This window comes from Piliocolobus tephrosceles, chromosome 2 (assembly GCF_002776525.5).
Source record: "Piliocolobus tephrosceles isolate RC106 chromosome 2, ASM277652v3, whole genome shotgun sequence".
Taxonomy (NCBI): Eukaryota; Metazoa; Chordata; class Mammalia; order Primates; family Cercopithecidae; genus Piliocolobus; species Piliocolobus tephrosceles.
This window is the reverse complement of record NC_045435.1, coordinates 69,959,038-69,971,716: the sequence shown is the minus strand read 5'-3', so window position 1 is coordinate 69,971,716 and position 12,679 is coordinate 69,959,038. Positions and strand designations below refer to the sequence as shown.

The 12,679-nt window shown below is 48.9% G+C and overlaps 1 protein-coding gene across 1 annotated transcript in view; it reads right to left on the bottom strand.

Annotated features, from left to right (window-relative positions):
• Positions 1–12,679, bottom strand: part of LRIG1 (leucine rich repeats and immunoglobulin like domains 1) — a 127,898-nt gene that overhangs the window by 16,508 nt on the left and 98,711 nt on the right. The window contains exons 10-12 of the mRNA XM_023200296.3: positions 8,414–8,485; positions 7,553–7,624; positions 3,523–3,686 (exon numbers count right to left, since the gene is read on the bottom strand). Coding sequence (XP_023056064.1) covers positions 3,523–3,686; positions 7,553–7,624; positions 8,414–8,485 — 308 coding nt within the window. The remainder of the gene's footprint in view (positions 1–3,522; positions 3,687–7,552; positions 7,625–8,413; positions 8,486–12,679) is intronic.

Here is a 12,679-nt window from a genome sequence, read left to right as displayed (position 1 = left end):
TGGGAAGACTTAATACTGTTAAGATGGCAACAGTTCTCAAATTAGTCTATAGATTCAGTGCAACCCACATCCCACTTTCCTTTACTGCAGAAATTGACAAGCTGATCAAAAGAATTATAGGCAAATGGCAAGGGATCCATAATAGTCACAACAATTTTGAAAAAGAACAACATCAGAGGGCTTCGTAACACAAAGGTTATAAAACTCTTAGAAGAAAATAAAGGAGGAAATCTTTGTGACCTTATCTCAGGCAAATAGTTTCTTAGATACGAAATCAAAAGCATACGTAATTAGAGAAAAAACAGAGATATTGAACTTCATCAAAATTAAAAACTTTTGCACTTCAACTATCAAGAAAATGAAAAACAGCCCTCAAACTGGGAGAAAATATTGGCACAACATGTATCTTATGGAGGTCTAGTATCCAGAATACATAAAGCACTCTTACAATTAAACAATGAAAAGACAAATGAATACTGGCAAATGATTTAAACAGCTGTTTTTCCAAAGAGAAAATATATATGTATGTCCAATAAGCATGTGAAAACACGCCTAACATCATTAATCACTGGGGAAATGCAAATCAAAACCACCATGAGACTATTTCACACTCACTAGTACATCCAAAATAAAAAAGACAGCTAATAACACATGCGAGCACAAATGAGGAGAAATTGGAATTCTCATGCATTGGTGATGGGCATGTAAAATCATGAAGCCACTTTGGAAAACAGTTTGGCAGTCCCTCAAAAAAGGTGAGCATAGAGTTAGCATATGACCCAGCAATTCCATTCCTAGGTTTGTACCCAGAAGAATCACACAAAACCTTGTATATGAATTTTCACAGCAGCATTATTCATAATAGCCAAAAAGTGGGGACAATCTCATGTCCATCATCTGCTAAATGGATAAATAAAATGTAAACTCATTTATTCAGACGTTAAAAACAGTAATGAAGTACTGATACATGCTTAAAAATTATGCTAAGTGAGAAAAGCCAGTTACAAGAAACCATATAGTGTAGGGTTCCATTTATATTAAATGCCCAGAACACACATGAGATTAGTGCTATCAAGGGCCTGGGGGCAGAGAACAGGGAGTGATTACTAATGGTATGGGGATCCTTCTAGGGGTGACGAAAATGTTCTAAAATTAGATAATAGTGATGGTTACACAGTTGTGACTATTATAAAAACCATTTATACATTTAAGAACCAAAATATACATTTTAAAGGGGTAAATTTTTATGATATATACCTTATATTTCTTTCTAAAAGCTTTACTGAGAATAGTTCATCTACACTACAACTCACTCATCTAAAAGTATACAATGTAATGGTTTTTAGTATACTCACCAATATGGGCAACCATTACTAGTCAATTTTACAACATTTTCCTCACCTCAAAAAGAAATGTTGTACATTTTAGCTATTACCCCTCTCTCTCCATCCCTCCCCATCCTTAAACTACTACTAACCTAATCTCTACCTCCAGAGATTTCCCCATTCTGGACATTTCTATGAATGTTATCATGTAATTTAGATTATTGGTCTTTTGTGGCTGACTTCTTCCACTCAGCATGACATTGTCAAAGTTCATTCATTTTGTAGGACTACTGATTCCTTTCACCGCCTAATGAATATTCCATTGTATGGCTACACCACCTTTTGTTTATCCAGTCATCCTCTGATACCTGGGTTGTGCCCGTATTTTGGCTATTATGAACAATGCTGCTATGAACATTCATGTAGAAGTTTCTGTGTGAACACATACTTTCATTTCTCTTAGGTATACACCCAAGAGTGGAACTGCCAGGTCATGTCGTAACTATATGTTGAACTGAGGAACTGCCAAGACTGTTTTCCAAGGTGGCTGCCCAGTTTACACTCCCACCAGCAGTGTAGGAGGGTTCAGATTTCTCCCTATCCTCAGCAACACTTGTTATTATCTCAGTTTCAGATTCTAGCTGTCCTGGTGAATGTGGAGTGGTTATGTTTCCGTTTTTAAAAGAGGAGTGGGAAACTCCCATTGAGCCTGAAACCTTGATCTTCTGCCAAGTGTTTTCATGATTCCCATTAACACCTGATGTTTTTAGAGCGGGGAAGCTTGAACTGAAGTGTGGGGTGGGGATGACAGATGTGAAATAAACAACTCTTTCAATCCAGAATATGCGAGGGCCACAGGCTGGGGGCTAGGTGAGCTTACCAAAGTCCTACCTGGCTCACCCAGAGGGAAAGCCTGCCCTATGGCAGGAAAGCGGAGGGAGCGACAGAAAGCCTCATTTGAGGGAGGTCTATAAACAATTTAAGGGTCAAGGACTTGATGACAATGGGCCAATGAACAATGGATTATACAGCCATTTTGTGCCTGGAGAATGGAGCTGTGCGAGCATTCGATTCCACACGGAAGACGCCGTAAGACAGATGAAAAGCTCTGTCTGGAGAGCGGCTGCCATGTTCAGTGTGTTTAAGACGTGTCCCTGGTCTGGATCCAGAGGAAGTTCAGCAGGCCTGTTCTCAGAAGTGGTGATGGTGAAGGTAGGGGTGGATGCATGGAAGGAGGGTGCACGCATCTTGCCTCCAGCAGGCACACTGGCTATTGCTATGGCCAGAAAGTAGGAGAGAGAAGTGGCCCCACAAGGGTTCCCATATGGATGGGTGAGTTCCTGGTTAGGATCCTCACAGCAGGGATCTCAAGGCTCAAGGGAGACCGGTGAGCACAAAAGGCAGGAGGGACTTTCATCTGCCCAGCAGTTCCAGTCAGGCCTGGGAATCCCACTCTTGCTCCCGCTTAGAGCAAAAAAAAAAAAAAAAAAAAAAAACCGGAAAAACTCAAAATCATCTCATTCTTTGATCATGTCTTCCTGACCGTGAGGCTGTGTCATTCCTGTCTGAGCTAGCCTGCGTGTGTGTTTTCAGCTGTTCAGCATTTTCCATGCTCTCTGCAACCAGACTTGGATCCCGACTCCCAGTCAAAAAGATGGCAAGAGCTATGTTCCGGCAATCAGAAAGCAAAAAGAATGTAAAGCTGCAAGTGCAGATTTCAGTGGTTTGGAGAAACAGCAAGAGTACAAGTCAACATCAAGGAATTATTTTTACTACAGCAACTGTTCTCCCGAGACTTGTTCTTCCTGTATTTAACCTTTCATTCTTGGGGTTGGAAAGAAACACACATTAAAACCCCAGCCTCGTACACTGAGTAAATTCACAGCTAAACCTGGGCACCAGAGCCCTTCTGAAACAACAGAACTATCTTTCCTGTAACTGATTATTCTGATTTGTAAATGAACCAACTTATACTCCCTTCTGATTAAATGCATGTCCTCCAAGAACCACATAATGAGGCAACTCTACGGTAAATACTGTGTGTGGTTTCAGTGAGAAATAAATTGCATCCAGCAGCTGATCTGTAACCACGGGCTGGGGTTTACTCTGATCACAGGAATGACTCCCATACTGAAGAGTACCTCCTGGCTGCCTTGCCCTTCATGAAGGAGAAAAAGAGTTACAAAGACAGTCTTACCACACACGAAACTCTCTGGTGGCACAGAGAAAATGCTCTGACCCTTCAGTGATTCTGGGTGGGCACAGGTGGCTGTCACAAAGGCCTGCAGCATCCTGCCCATCAGCCACGGGGGCAGCCACTTCAGCTGGCAGTCGCACAGGAAGCTGTCGCTGCTGATATGGCTGAAAGAAACACAACAGTGGATGCCTCAGGTGCAGCCGCAAAGGAGGGATACTCCCTTCGCACACAGAATGATCAGTCACCTCCAGTCAGCTTCTCAAGTGAACACCAGCAAGCTGGAAGGGGAAATGGTTTTTCTCACAGTTCCTCTCCAATTTCCCAGGGCCGTGCATATAACCCACCTAGAGATTTTGAAAAACTGCAGTTGTTGACTGGGTCGGTCAGGAATGGAACCCATGACTGCACATCGAACAAGCTGGAACGTGAGGCTGGGGCTGCTGACCCAAGGACCACAACTGGGGTAGCAGCAGCGTAGAACTCGCCCATGTTCTGGGACAGACACTGTTCCGTGTGACCCTGGGCTGCCTTCTGACCTCTCCTGACCTCTGATACATCCAACAGTGCCCCCATCCCCCCTCTGGTTTTTCCCACTTTCCTGATACACTACTTGGAGCTTCCAAACTCAACCTAAGACTCTGATCCAAATTCTGCAACAAGTTTCGAGGAGGGCTCTTTTGCCTCATGGCTGTTCCCTTTTCATTGGCAAAGCTGCATGTTTTCTTACTTCCAAATGTAATAAGCCCCGTCCCTGTGCCACCCTCTTGTTTGTGCCTTGATCTTTGCACCAGTATTCTTCAGGGGGCCAGCAGAATTCGGCTCTGCTCCCTAAATAGTGCTTGTTAGTTAATTGCCACTGCCCAGGGAGCATGAGAATGCACAACTTTAGTTTTGTGGGGCTCCAACCAAAACAGAGAATATTTTCTTTTTCATTTCTCAGCAACTAAGGATAAGCTTTTTAAACAGAAATCGGAATCGCCATCTCAGCGGACATTCCTTCCTGAGGAGTCACTTGAAGATAAGTCAACCAAGAGTCCAGCGGCCTTGTTCCTGGAAGACCTCAGAGCTGTGAGCTAAAGAATGATGGCTGGTGCACGATAAGGGAAGACTGGGAAAGAGAACACACAGGCTTCCCTGCCATACGCTGTCTCTGGTACCTGGTGACAAACAGGGGGCACAGGTATGCTCAGAATTCCAAAAACATCATGCAGGCCAAGAGCATGACCTTGGCCGCCTTCTCCACCCACCACTGTCCTCAGACATCAGCAAAGCAACCAAATGGACTGGCCTTCCATATTCGTCTATTTCTCTCCAGATTTCAAACGAGTGGAGAAACTGTCACAGCAAGGAAGAATGAAACGTAAGCAGATGACCCAAGTCTAAATGACGTAAGCAGATGACCCAAGTCTAAACACTCTTCCTCATGTTCCCCATCACCCCTAGATGAGTTGGGCATCTTATTAAAATAATTATAATTTTGGAAAGTGCTTTTCCAAAAATGGAAATAACTTATCTCAAGGCCATCATAGCTGGGATGCTGACCCATATTAGATCTTAAAATCAGAATTAGAGTTTGCATTTTTATTTCATAGGCAGGTAGCGTCCTGCTGAGAGTTATCTGGAGGGCTGTTCTACTGTGGAGTCACTGCAAGTGGCGGAAGGGCTGTCACGGCCATCCTGATGAAATGGCCAATTCCCATGCAGCGCCTGGGGAGGGCAGCTCCCAGGAGTGTGCCCTGCATGGGGGTCGGGCTGGCTGCGCCAGGCATGGGGGAACTCAGCCTAGATGGAGAACTCGCCACTGTCAGAAGCACCTCCAGCTCCCTCGCAAGAGGGCACTTCCATGCAGTCAGGCAGAACAGCCTGGGCACTGTTCATGAAAGCCTAGGAGGAGAGGCTGGGCCATCCCTGCACGACGTTAGGCATTTGTGCAGGACACAAGGGCATATTCCATTTGAACCACAGGAACAAACTGGGGAAGACAAATTTGACATTTATCTTTGATCAGACACATGTGGAAAGGGCTAAGCCTCATCTTACACACGCTCTGGACGTGTGGGGCTAATGCCTTTGAGGATTTCCTACTTCTTCCACCATGAAACCCACCTCAGACAGGAGGCCAGACTCCACAAAGACAGTGGGTACCCAGGGTGGAGACAGCGTGTTCCTAAAAAGCAAGTTAGGACCGAGAGGACACAAGGGGAGGGCCAGGCAGTAGTGAGGATTCCAACCCCTAGGCTCTGCAGGCTCCTGCCGCCCTTCCTCCACCCATGGAGAGCACAGCGCCATCGGCTCTACTGCCTTCTGCGGCCATCCCAGGGCTTCGCTGGCTCACATGATGCATTTTCATGATTCCAACTCAAAGTGTGTTTCTAATCATCACTTGTGGAAATTTACCCAGAGGATGACTAAGTGCACAGTACAACCTGACTTGATCTGATGGAGAAGAAAACGACCAAGTGGAATTAACCGTTTCTCTCACCCGAGGACTGAGCACAGGGCCAGCCCCAGCTAGGTACGTGCAGCAATGATGGCAAAGCCAGGCAGGAGACCGAGGCTGAGCCTCCAGAACTACGCAGAAGCACACTGGGGGGCCGAGCTTCTGGAAGGGTCCAGTTCCTCCCAACTTCCCGAGGAAAATCTTATCCCCTTCCTCCTTCCTGCTCTCAAAATTTAATCAGGTCTTTTTCACTCCTGACATCGTATCTAAAAGTTTCTGAGACAGAAAAGGTGAAAGAATTCCACAGTGAATGTTTCTGTGCCCCACCACTTGTCTTCTACAACTAAGGTTTCATTCCACTTGCTTTACTGCGAGTCCACCTCTGAATCCAGCCTTCCACGGTGGTCTGGAATCATCTCCTCCCCTGCTCTGGAAGGAGAGCCTTGAATCCCTTCTGTATGTTCTATCTCATCCAACAGATGGAGGCAGAGCTGCTGAGGCTGGAAGAGGGAAGGCCCTGGGCACGGAACAGCTGTCTGCAGAGCCCTGAGCTCCATGTACCCATCACAGATGCCCGCTCCAAGATCCAACCCTTGCAAGGACGGTATCTATTCAACAGGCCTGAGGCTCGCAGCACACTGAACGTCACAGGGCAAGTGCCCAGGCCACCTTCCTCACTGAGGGCGGTGTCAGCCGGCCTGCTTCAGTTCTCAGCTACGGGGAATGCACGACATTTCCCACTCCCGGCCTCCCTGCCCCAACTGAGGGTCCATCAGGAGTGGCCTCGGGGAACAGGGATGAGGCCAGGGCAAAAAGATGACTGTCCTTTGGCATCTGCCATTCTGTCAGCACTTCTAGGAACCAAAAGTTACCCCTTGAGGGAACTGATATCATGGCTAGAACTTACTGGCTGCAAAATCAGATTCATGTCTAGAAAAAAAAAAAAAAAGAAGAAACTTGGGTGTTATACCTGAGGACCTAGACTAGCTCCCCTGCCAGAAAGTAGGATACAGAGAAGATTTTCCAACCTTGTCACCCAAGAGCCCATGGTCCAAGTCCACGGCGGAAGCACCACCACCTGTGAACTGTGCCCAGAAAGCCTGGAAATGGTACAGGCAGACACCACCGCACCCCTCAGCATCCCATCCCCTCCAGAACTCTGCCTTGCTCCAGCCCCCCAGGTTCTGAAGGAGCCCCTCTCAACACAGGCCTTCGTTGTAAACAAGCCCAAAAGATGGAAACTCATCCCTGACATAATTAAAGGGGTGATTATCCACTTTATAAAGGACAGTATATTTCACATTGTCTAGAACAGTGGTTAGCAAGCTTCGGCCTGCAGCCCCACTGCCTGCTTCTGTCAATGTGACTTTATGGGCACACAGCCACACCCACCTGCTTATGTATTGTTTATGGCTGCCTTCATGCTGCAATGACACAATCGAGTGGTCATGACAGCGACCCTGTGGCCCACAAAATCCAAAATATGTACCATGTGGCCTTTTAACAAGTGAGCATAATGCAACTGCAGAAGTTTCTTACTCTGGAAGTCTCCGTTCCCATCAGTCAGACCCAGGGAATCCAGACACTTACAGTTCTTTAAGATTCTTCATCTTCACAAAGGCATCAAACTGGACAGATCTGATCGCATTCCCTCCAAGGTTCCTGAAACAGAGCATACATACTTATACAAAGAAACCCTAGGTAAACCTGAGGGGTTTTCAGGACAGTCCTGGTTTCACAGATGACCCACAGGGACTAGCCAGACCTGTGTCCTAACTACTACAGGTGGCTGTTGTTTCCCGAATCGCAACACAAGCCCACAGAATGACTCAGGAGCCGAGCCAGCCTTAGGGCACCATCCGAGCTGGGCTGAGGTCTGCTCACAAGGCAAAACCTTCCCCAACAGAGGTAAGAGTCAACCTTGATTCAAAGAAGAAATAAACTAAGAATCACATACATGAGGCATCCGCCCCAGATGGCAACAGCATGAATGTCTCAGGGGTGGCTCTGTCCCCTTCCTCCCAGGGTCTCAGAAGCAACCACTCTGCATTGGTTCATCCCAGCACCTACTCTGCATTGTTAAGCTGCTTTAATGGAGGCAACAGGCTTGGCCAGGAGGAAGCACCTTGGTGGAAGAGGCAGTGAGGCCAGGGGTCCATGAAGGAGCTGGTGCAGGGGTGAGGCTGCGCAGCAGGATGGGGAGGGTATTTATCCCAATACCAACTGAATTAACTGGGAGCACACCCACTGGCCATATGTTCTGTAACTGTTCCTGGCATAGGCAACATAAAGGCCAAAGTTGAAGCTGACTGATAATGAGAAGGAAGCAGCTGGTGTTTCCAAATAGCCTGTTTCTCAGTTTACAAAGATGCGATTAAATTGCTAGCAGAACTCCCCGGCAGCCACATTTGGCAGGCCTGTGCCTCAGGGCAGGGCTGGCGAGATACTCACAGGTGCTCCAGGCCTTCCAGCCCCGAGAATGCTCTCTTAGCCACAGACTTGATCTTGTTTCCAAACAGAGTCCTGTAGTTTCCAAACATCCAGAAATGAAGGCCAGGGAAGGAGAGAGAAACAAGGAAGGGTTGAGAGAAAGAGAAAGAAAAGACACAATTAAGGTAGTGCTACCTGATAAGTCTGTCCAGTGAGCGGCAGGTGGAAAGCTGACCTGCGCTGAGATTACGGGTTTGAAGCACACAGGCCTTACCCTTTCTGAAATGAAATGCTTTTATCTTTATTAGAATTTAATAGTGATGACAGGCTGGAACTGCATGCCCCGTGTGGCCTAAAAAAGGCCCCTTGCAGTGTCAGGTGGAAATCACCTTGTCTGGCCCGGTCTTTCTCCAAGGACCACCCGGCTTGGATGGTGAAGTTTGGTGATGGCCTTGCGGGAGAGATGAAACTGGTTATGGTTTCAGTGAGAGGGAGCTGAGTCAAAAAAGGAAAGAAAAATCTTCGGAATTAAAACTGCTGCCCATGACTGGGCATGGCGGCTCACGCCTGTAATCCCAGCACTTTGGGAGGCTGAGGCAGGAGGCCTCAACTTGAGGAGGCTCAAGTGATCCCAGGAGTTTGAGACCTGGACAACATAAGGTGACCTTGTCTCTACAAAAAATAAAATCTTATCCGGGCGTGGAGGCACGCACCAGTAGTCCCAGCTACTTAGAAGGCTGAGGTGGGAGGATTGCTTGAGCCCAGGAGGTGGAGGCTGCAGTGAGCCGTGATCGCACCACTGCTCTCCAGCCTGGGCAACATAATGGGAATTTGTCACAAGCAAAAACCCCCAAACTGCCACCCACTTCTGAAAAGTGCATTCTAGGAACACAGTTTCCCAAAAGAGGCAAGAAGAGGACAGGAAAACAGGCATCCATCAAGCTGGCTCCACAGCTCTCTGCACCTGAGATGTCCTGGCAGCCAGCACACAGCCATGGTGAGCTGTATCCTTGCCTATGAGAGGGACCCCTCAGGGCCTGCAGGCAATGCCCCAGTGCTTTGGCTCCTCAGCCATACCCCAGACTTTATGTGACGTCAGTGGGCCAGCCTCCAAGGTTATCACTAGTGCCTGTCCCCTGCCTGGACTGCCTGCCCATGAGAAGGGGTTCCTGCCTCCAGGCAGCTCCGATCCAAGCCTTAGCAATAACTGTTAAGAGCTTTCCCACAAACCAAAGCCTGTGCCCTGCAGAACACATGGAAGAAATGCGTGCCTCCTCCACCGCACTGTGTGATCTAAAGGCAAGCTTGTTTCCCTGCAGGGGAGCCCCTAGGGTGGACACTGGGAATGAAGAGAATTGAGTTTTCCCCTCCCTGTTGTCATGTTCTCTGATGAGAACCCACCAAAGGCATTCCCTCTAATCCAGACGGCACAGGAGAATACCAGGGAACAACCGAAGGCAGTGCTGACCATGAGCTTCGTGGACTTGTCAATCTTAAGGTACACCAGGATCTAACAGGCTTGCTAAGAACACTGATTGCTGGGAGCCAACTCCTGGGGATTCTCAGCATCAACAGGTCTGTCCAAGGCAATGGGGTTCAGGTGGGCAGGAGAGGAAGCCCCTGGAGAAGGCCCATCTGGCCCAGCCCCCTACTGGGAAGGGGACTGTTGGTCCAGAATCTCACCTAGCATTGGGGAAGAGACTGGACTAGAGGCCAGCTCCACCTTCAACCTGCATTAAGACTGGGACCCATAAGGGAAAACAAGAAGTCCCAGCCCCTTCCCGAAAGGAGGAAAAATGTAGGCCCTGAAGCAAATCAAAGATGGCAAGGCAGCCTGGGACCTGCCCAGCACACGGGCCGCTGCTTCTTCCTACCTGCAACAGGCCTCCTGGGAACCGCCTGGGCAGGTACCAGGAGGCTGCCTCCTGGCAACACAGGCTCACAGTAGAGCCAGAGGGAGGCACCACCAGCCTGCGTGGCCAGCTTCCAGGGCAACCACTCCACAGGGGCTGCCTGACCCTCTGTTTCATCAGAAACAGACTCCCTCCCTGGGGGCCACCATTCAGGCCGACCCCAGCGCTAACTGTGAGCTCAGCCCTCAGACAAAGCCAGCTCTGTTTCCTGCCTCCGGAGGGTGAAGGGGCAAACGGGCCAGAGACCCTCTGCCTTTTCTTTCTCTCAGACCGTGTGCATGGATGGGAAAACAATCGCATTCTGAAAGCGTTTTCCACAACCCCTCTGTCTGAAACTTTTATTTTAAAACAAATACACCAAACACACAGAAAAGCCGGTGGCCATGCTAACTTAGGCTCTTTAACCACAAAACTTGCCAGCAAGTAACAGCTCATGGGGCACTGCACCCCGAGCGCTTCAGAGAGCGCTGCCAACTTCTACACTTACTCAGATCCCCCGGCCCAGGCACTGTGTGCCCGAGGTCCCAGTAAAAACGCATTGAACTGTTTAGTGAAATCTCCTGTAAACGAGATCCAGGAAAAAGCTGTGCTTTATTTCATCCATTAAATATTAGTCACATTGACCTGTTTTACAATGAGGGCAGACTGTTATTTTTAATGGTGACAATAGCAATAAAACAAATTCTCAATTATGCAGGGGCTAATCATCTTGTTGGTGGATTAGGCAGGGTCCTCACCTTCCCCCAGCAGACATATGGGGCTGGGATGGGGAGCTGCAGCCAGCAGACTGGGATGGCTCTAATAAAAGGCTGCTGTGAGGAGAAAGGAGAGGCGGGATTATGGGCTGGGAGGACACTATTTCTGTACCACAGCCAGGCTCCCAGAGAAGGCACAGCTGGCCTGACCTCCCCAGCACCAACCTGGAACAGAAAGCAACCTGCGGGAGTCACCTGTCAAACCTCCCATCCATCTCCTGGCCAACCCAGCTAACAGCTCCAAAGGCCCGGTTAGCACTTGCCAAATCAAGTGGCAGGTACGGGGGACAGTGCTCCGGTGGTCCTTGTACTCATGTCCTTGGGAGTAGCCGTGACATGTGCACTAGCCCCCACTCCCCAGCCACACACACAATGAGTTCCACTGCAGGCCCGGCCCCCCCACAGGCAAGGATGGAGGCTGCGCTCCCATCAGCTCTGCAAGTGCCCCCAAACATACCCCTTCCCATGTGCCCTGTGTAGGACTCTGCCCCTCCCTCTGAGGAATGCCATGGAGCCAGCTGGAACCACAGGGCAGGAAGTCACATACCCAGATCACTAACTGCTCCTCTCTGCCTGAGATTTGGCATCCAGAAATTCTCCCTTCCCTCCTGTGTACTGACTCTGTGCCACTGTGCAGAACCCAGCCTGGGAACCACACAACCATTTGGAAACAAACAGGCTCTGGGGTGGGTCTACAAAAGAATCCCAGACAAGCTAGGAAGAAAAGCATGTGCTGGGGTCTAGGAACATTCTCGCCCTGCTGGGAAGCTCCAGCGTGAGGGACTCTCCAACACAGCTGTGTGCATAAGCTGGAAAAATTAAGGGCAGGTCAACATCCACCCCAAATTCACAGAGACGCCATTTATGGCTCTGCTGCTCACATCTCCCTTTCTTGGAAAACATTTTAATTTAGGTCTGACCTCTTGCGTGGTGGGAAGGACCCAAGGTCCCTGAGTAATTCAGCGAAGGCAGGGGTCTCTACCTTCCCATCCTAGGGCAGATCCTGAACGCGAGCTCCCTGAGCTCTCCAAAGACAAACCCACACCAAATGAAGGGACTCAGGGCACCGGCTGCACTCCCCGCAGGACGGATCAGCTGCTCTAGAGGGGCAGGTCTTCTCTGTGTTAACACGCACCCCACTTCTCAGTGGATCCCAACAAGCCAGCACTGGGCCTCTCCTACGGAGCAACACAGTGCTGTCTGTGGTCACTTCTCTCAGCCGGGGCCACGGCACAGAGCTTTCCTGGAATGTTCTGAGTAGACGGGTGGGGAGGGGACCAAAGAGGCACTGGGTTCTTCCTCTGTCCCTCCCTTCATTCATTCAACAAACATTGACTCAACACCTGCGATATGCCAAACACAGCAGTTTTTAAGTAGCCCTGTGTACCAGGATCACATGAAAAGCATTTACTTCTCTGGTTCCCTTTCAATGTGGAAATCTGCACACACTATGCTAGGTAGACATAGTAGTATCCTGAACCCCAAGTGCCCGTCACACAGCTACAACCGTCCTCCGGTCGTGCCAATCTCGCCTCATCTCTACCTCTAGCCACTGCCCATTCTCGAACCCAGCAGGAGTTTATGGAATCCAAATCATAGGCATCATACCATTTTCTTTA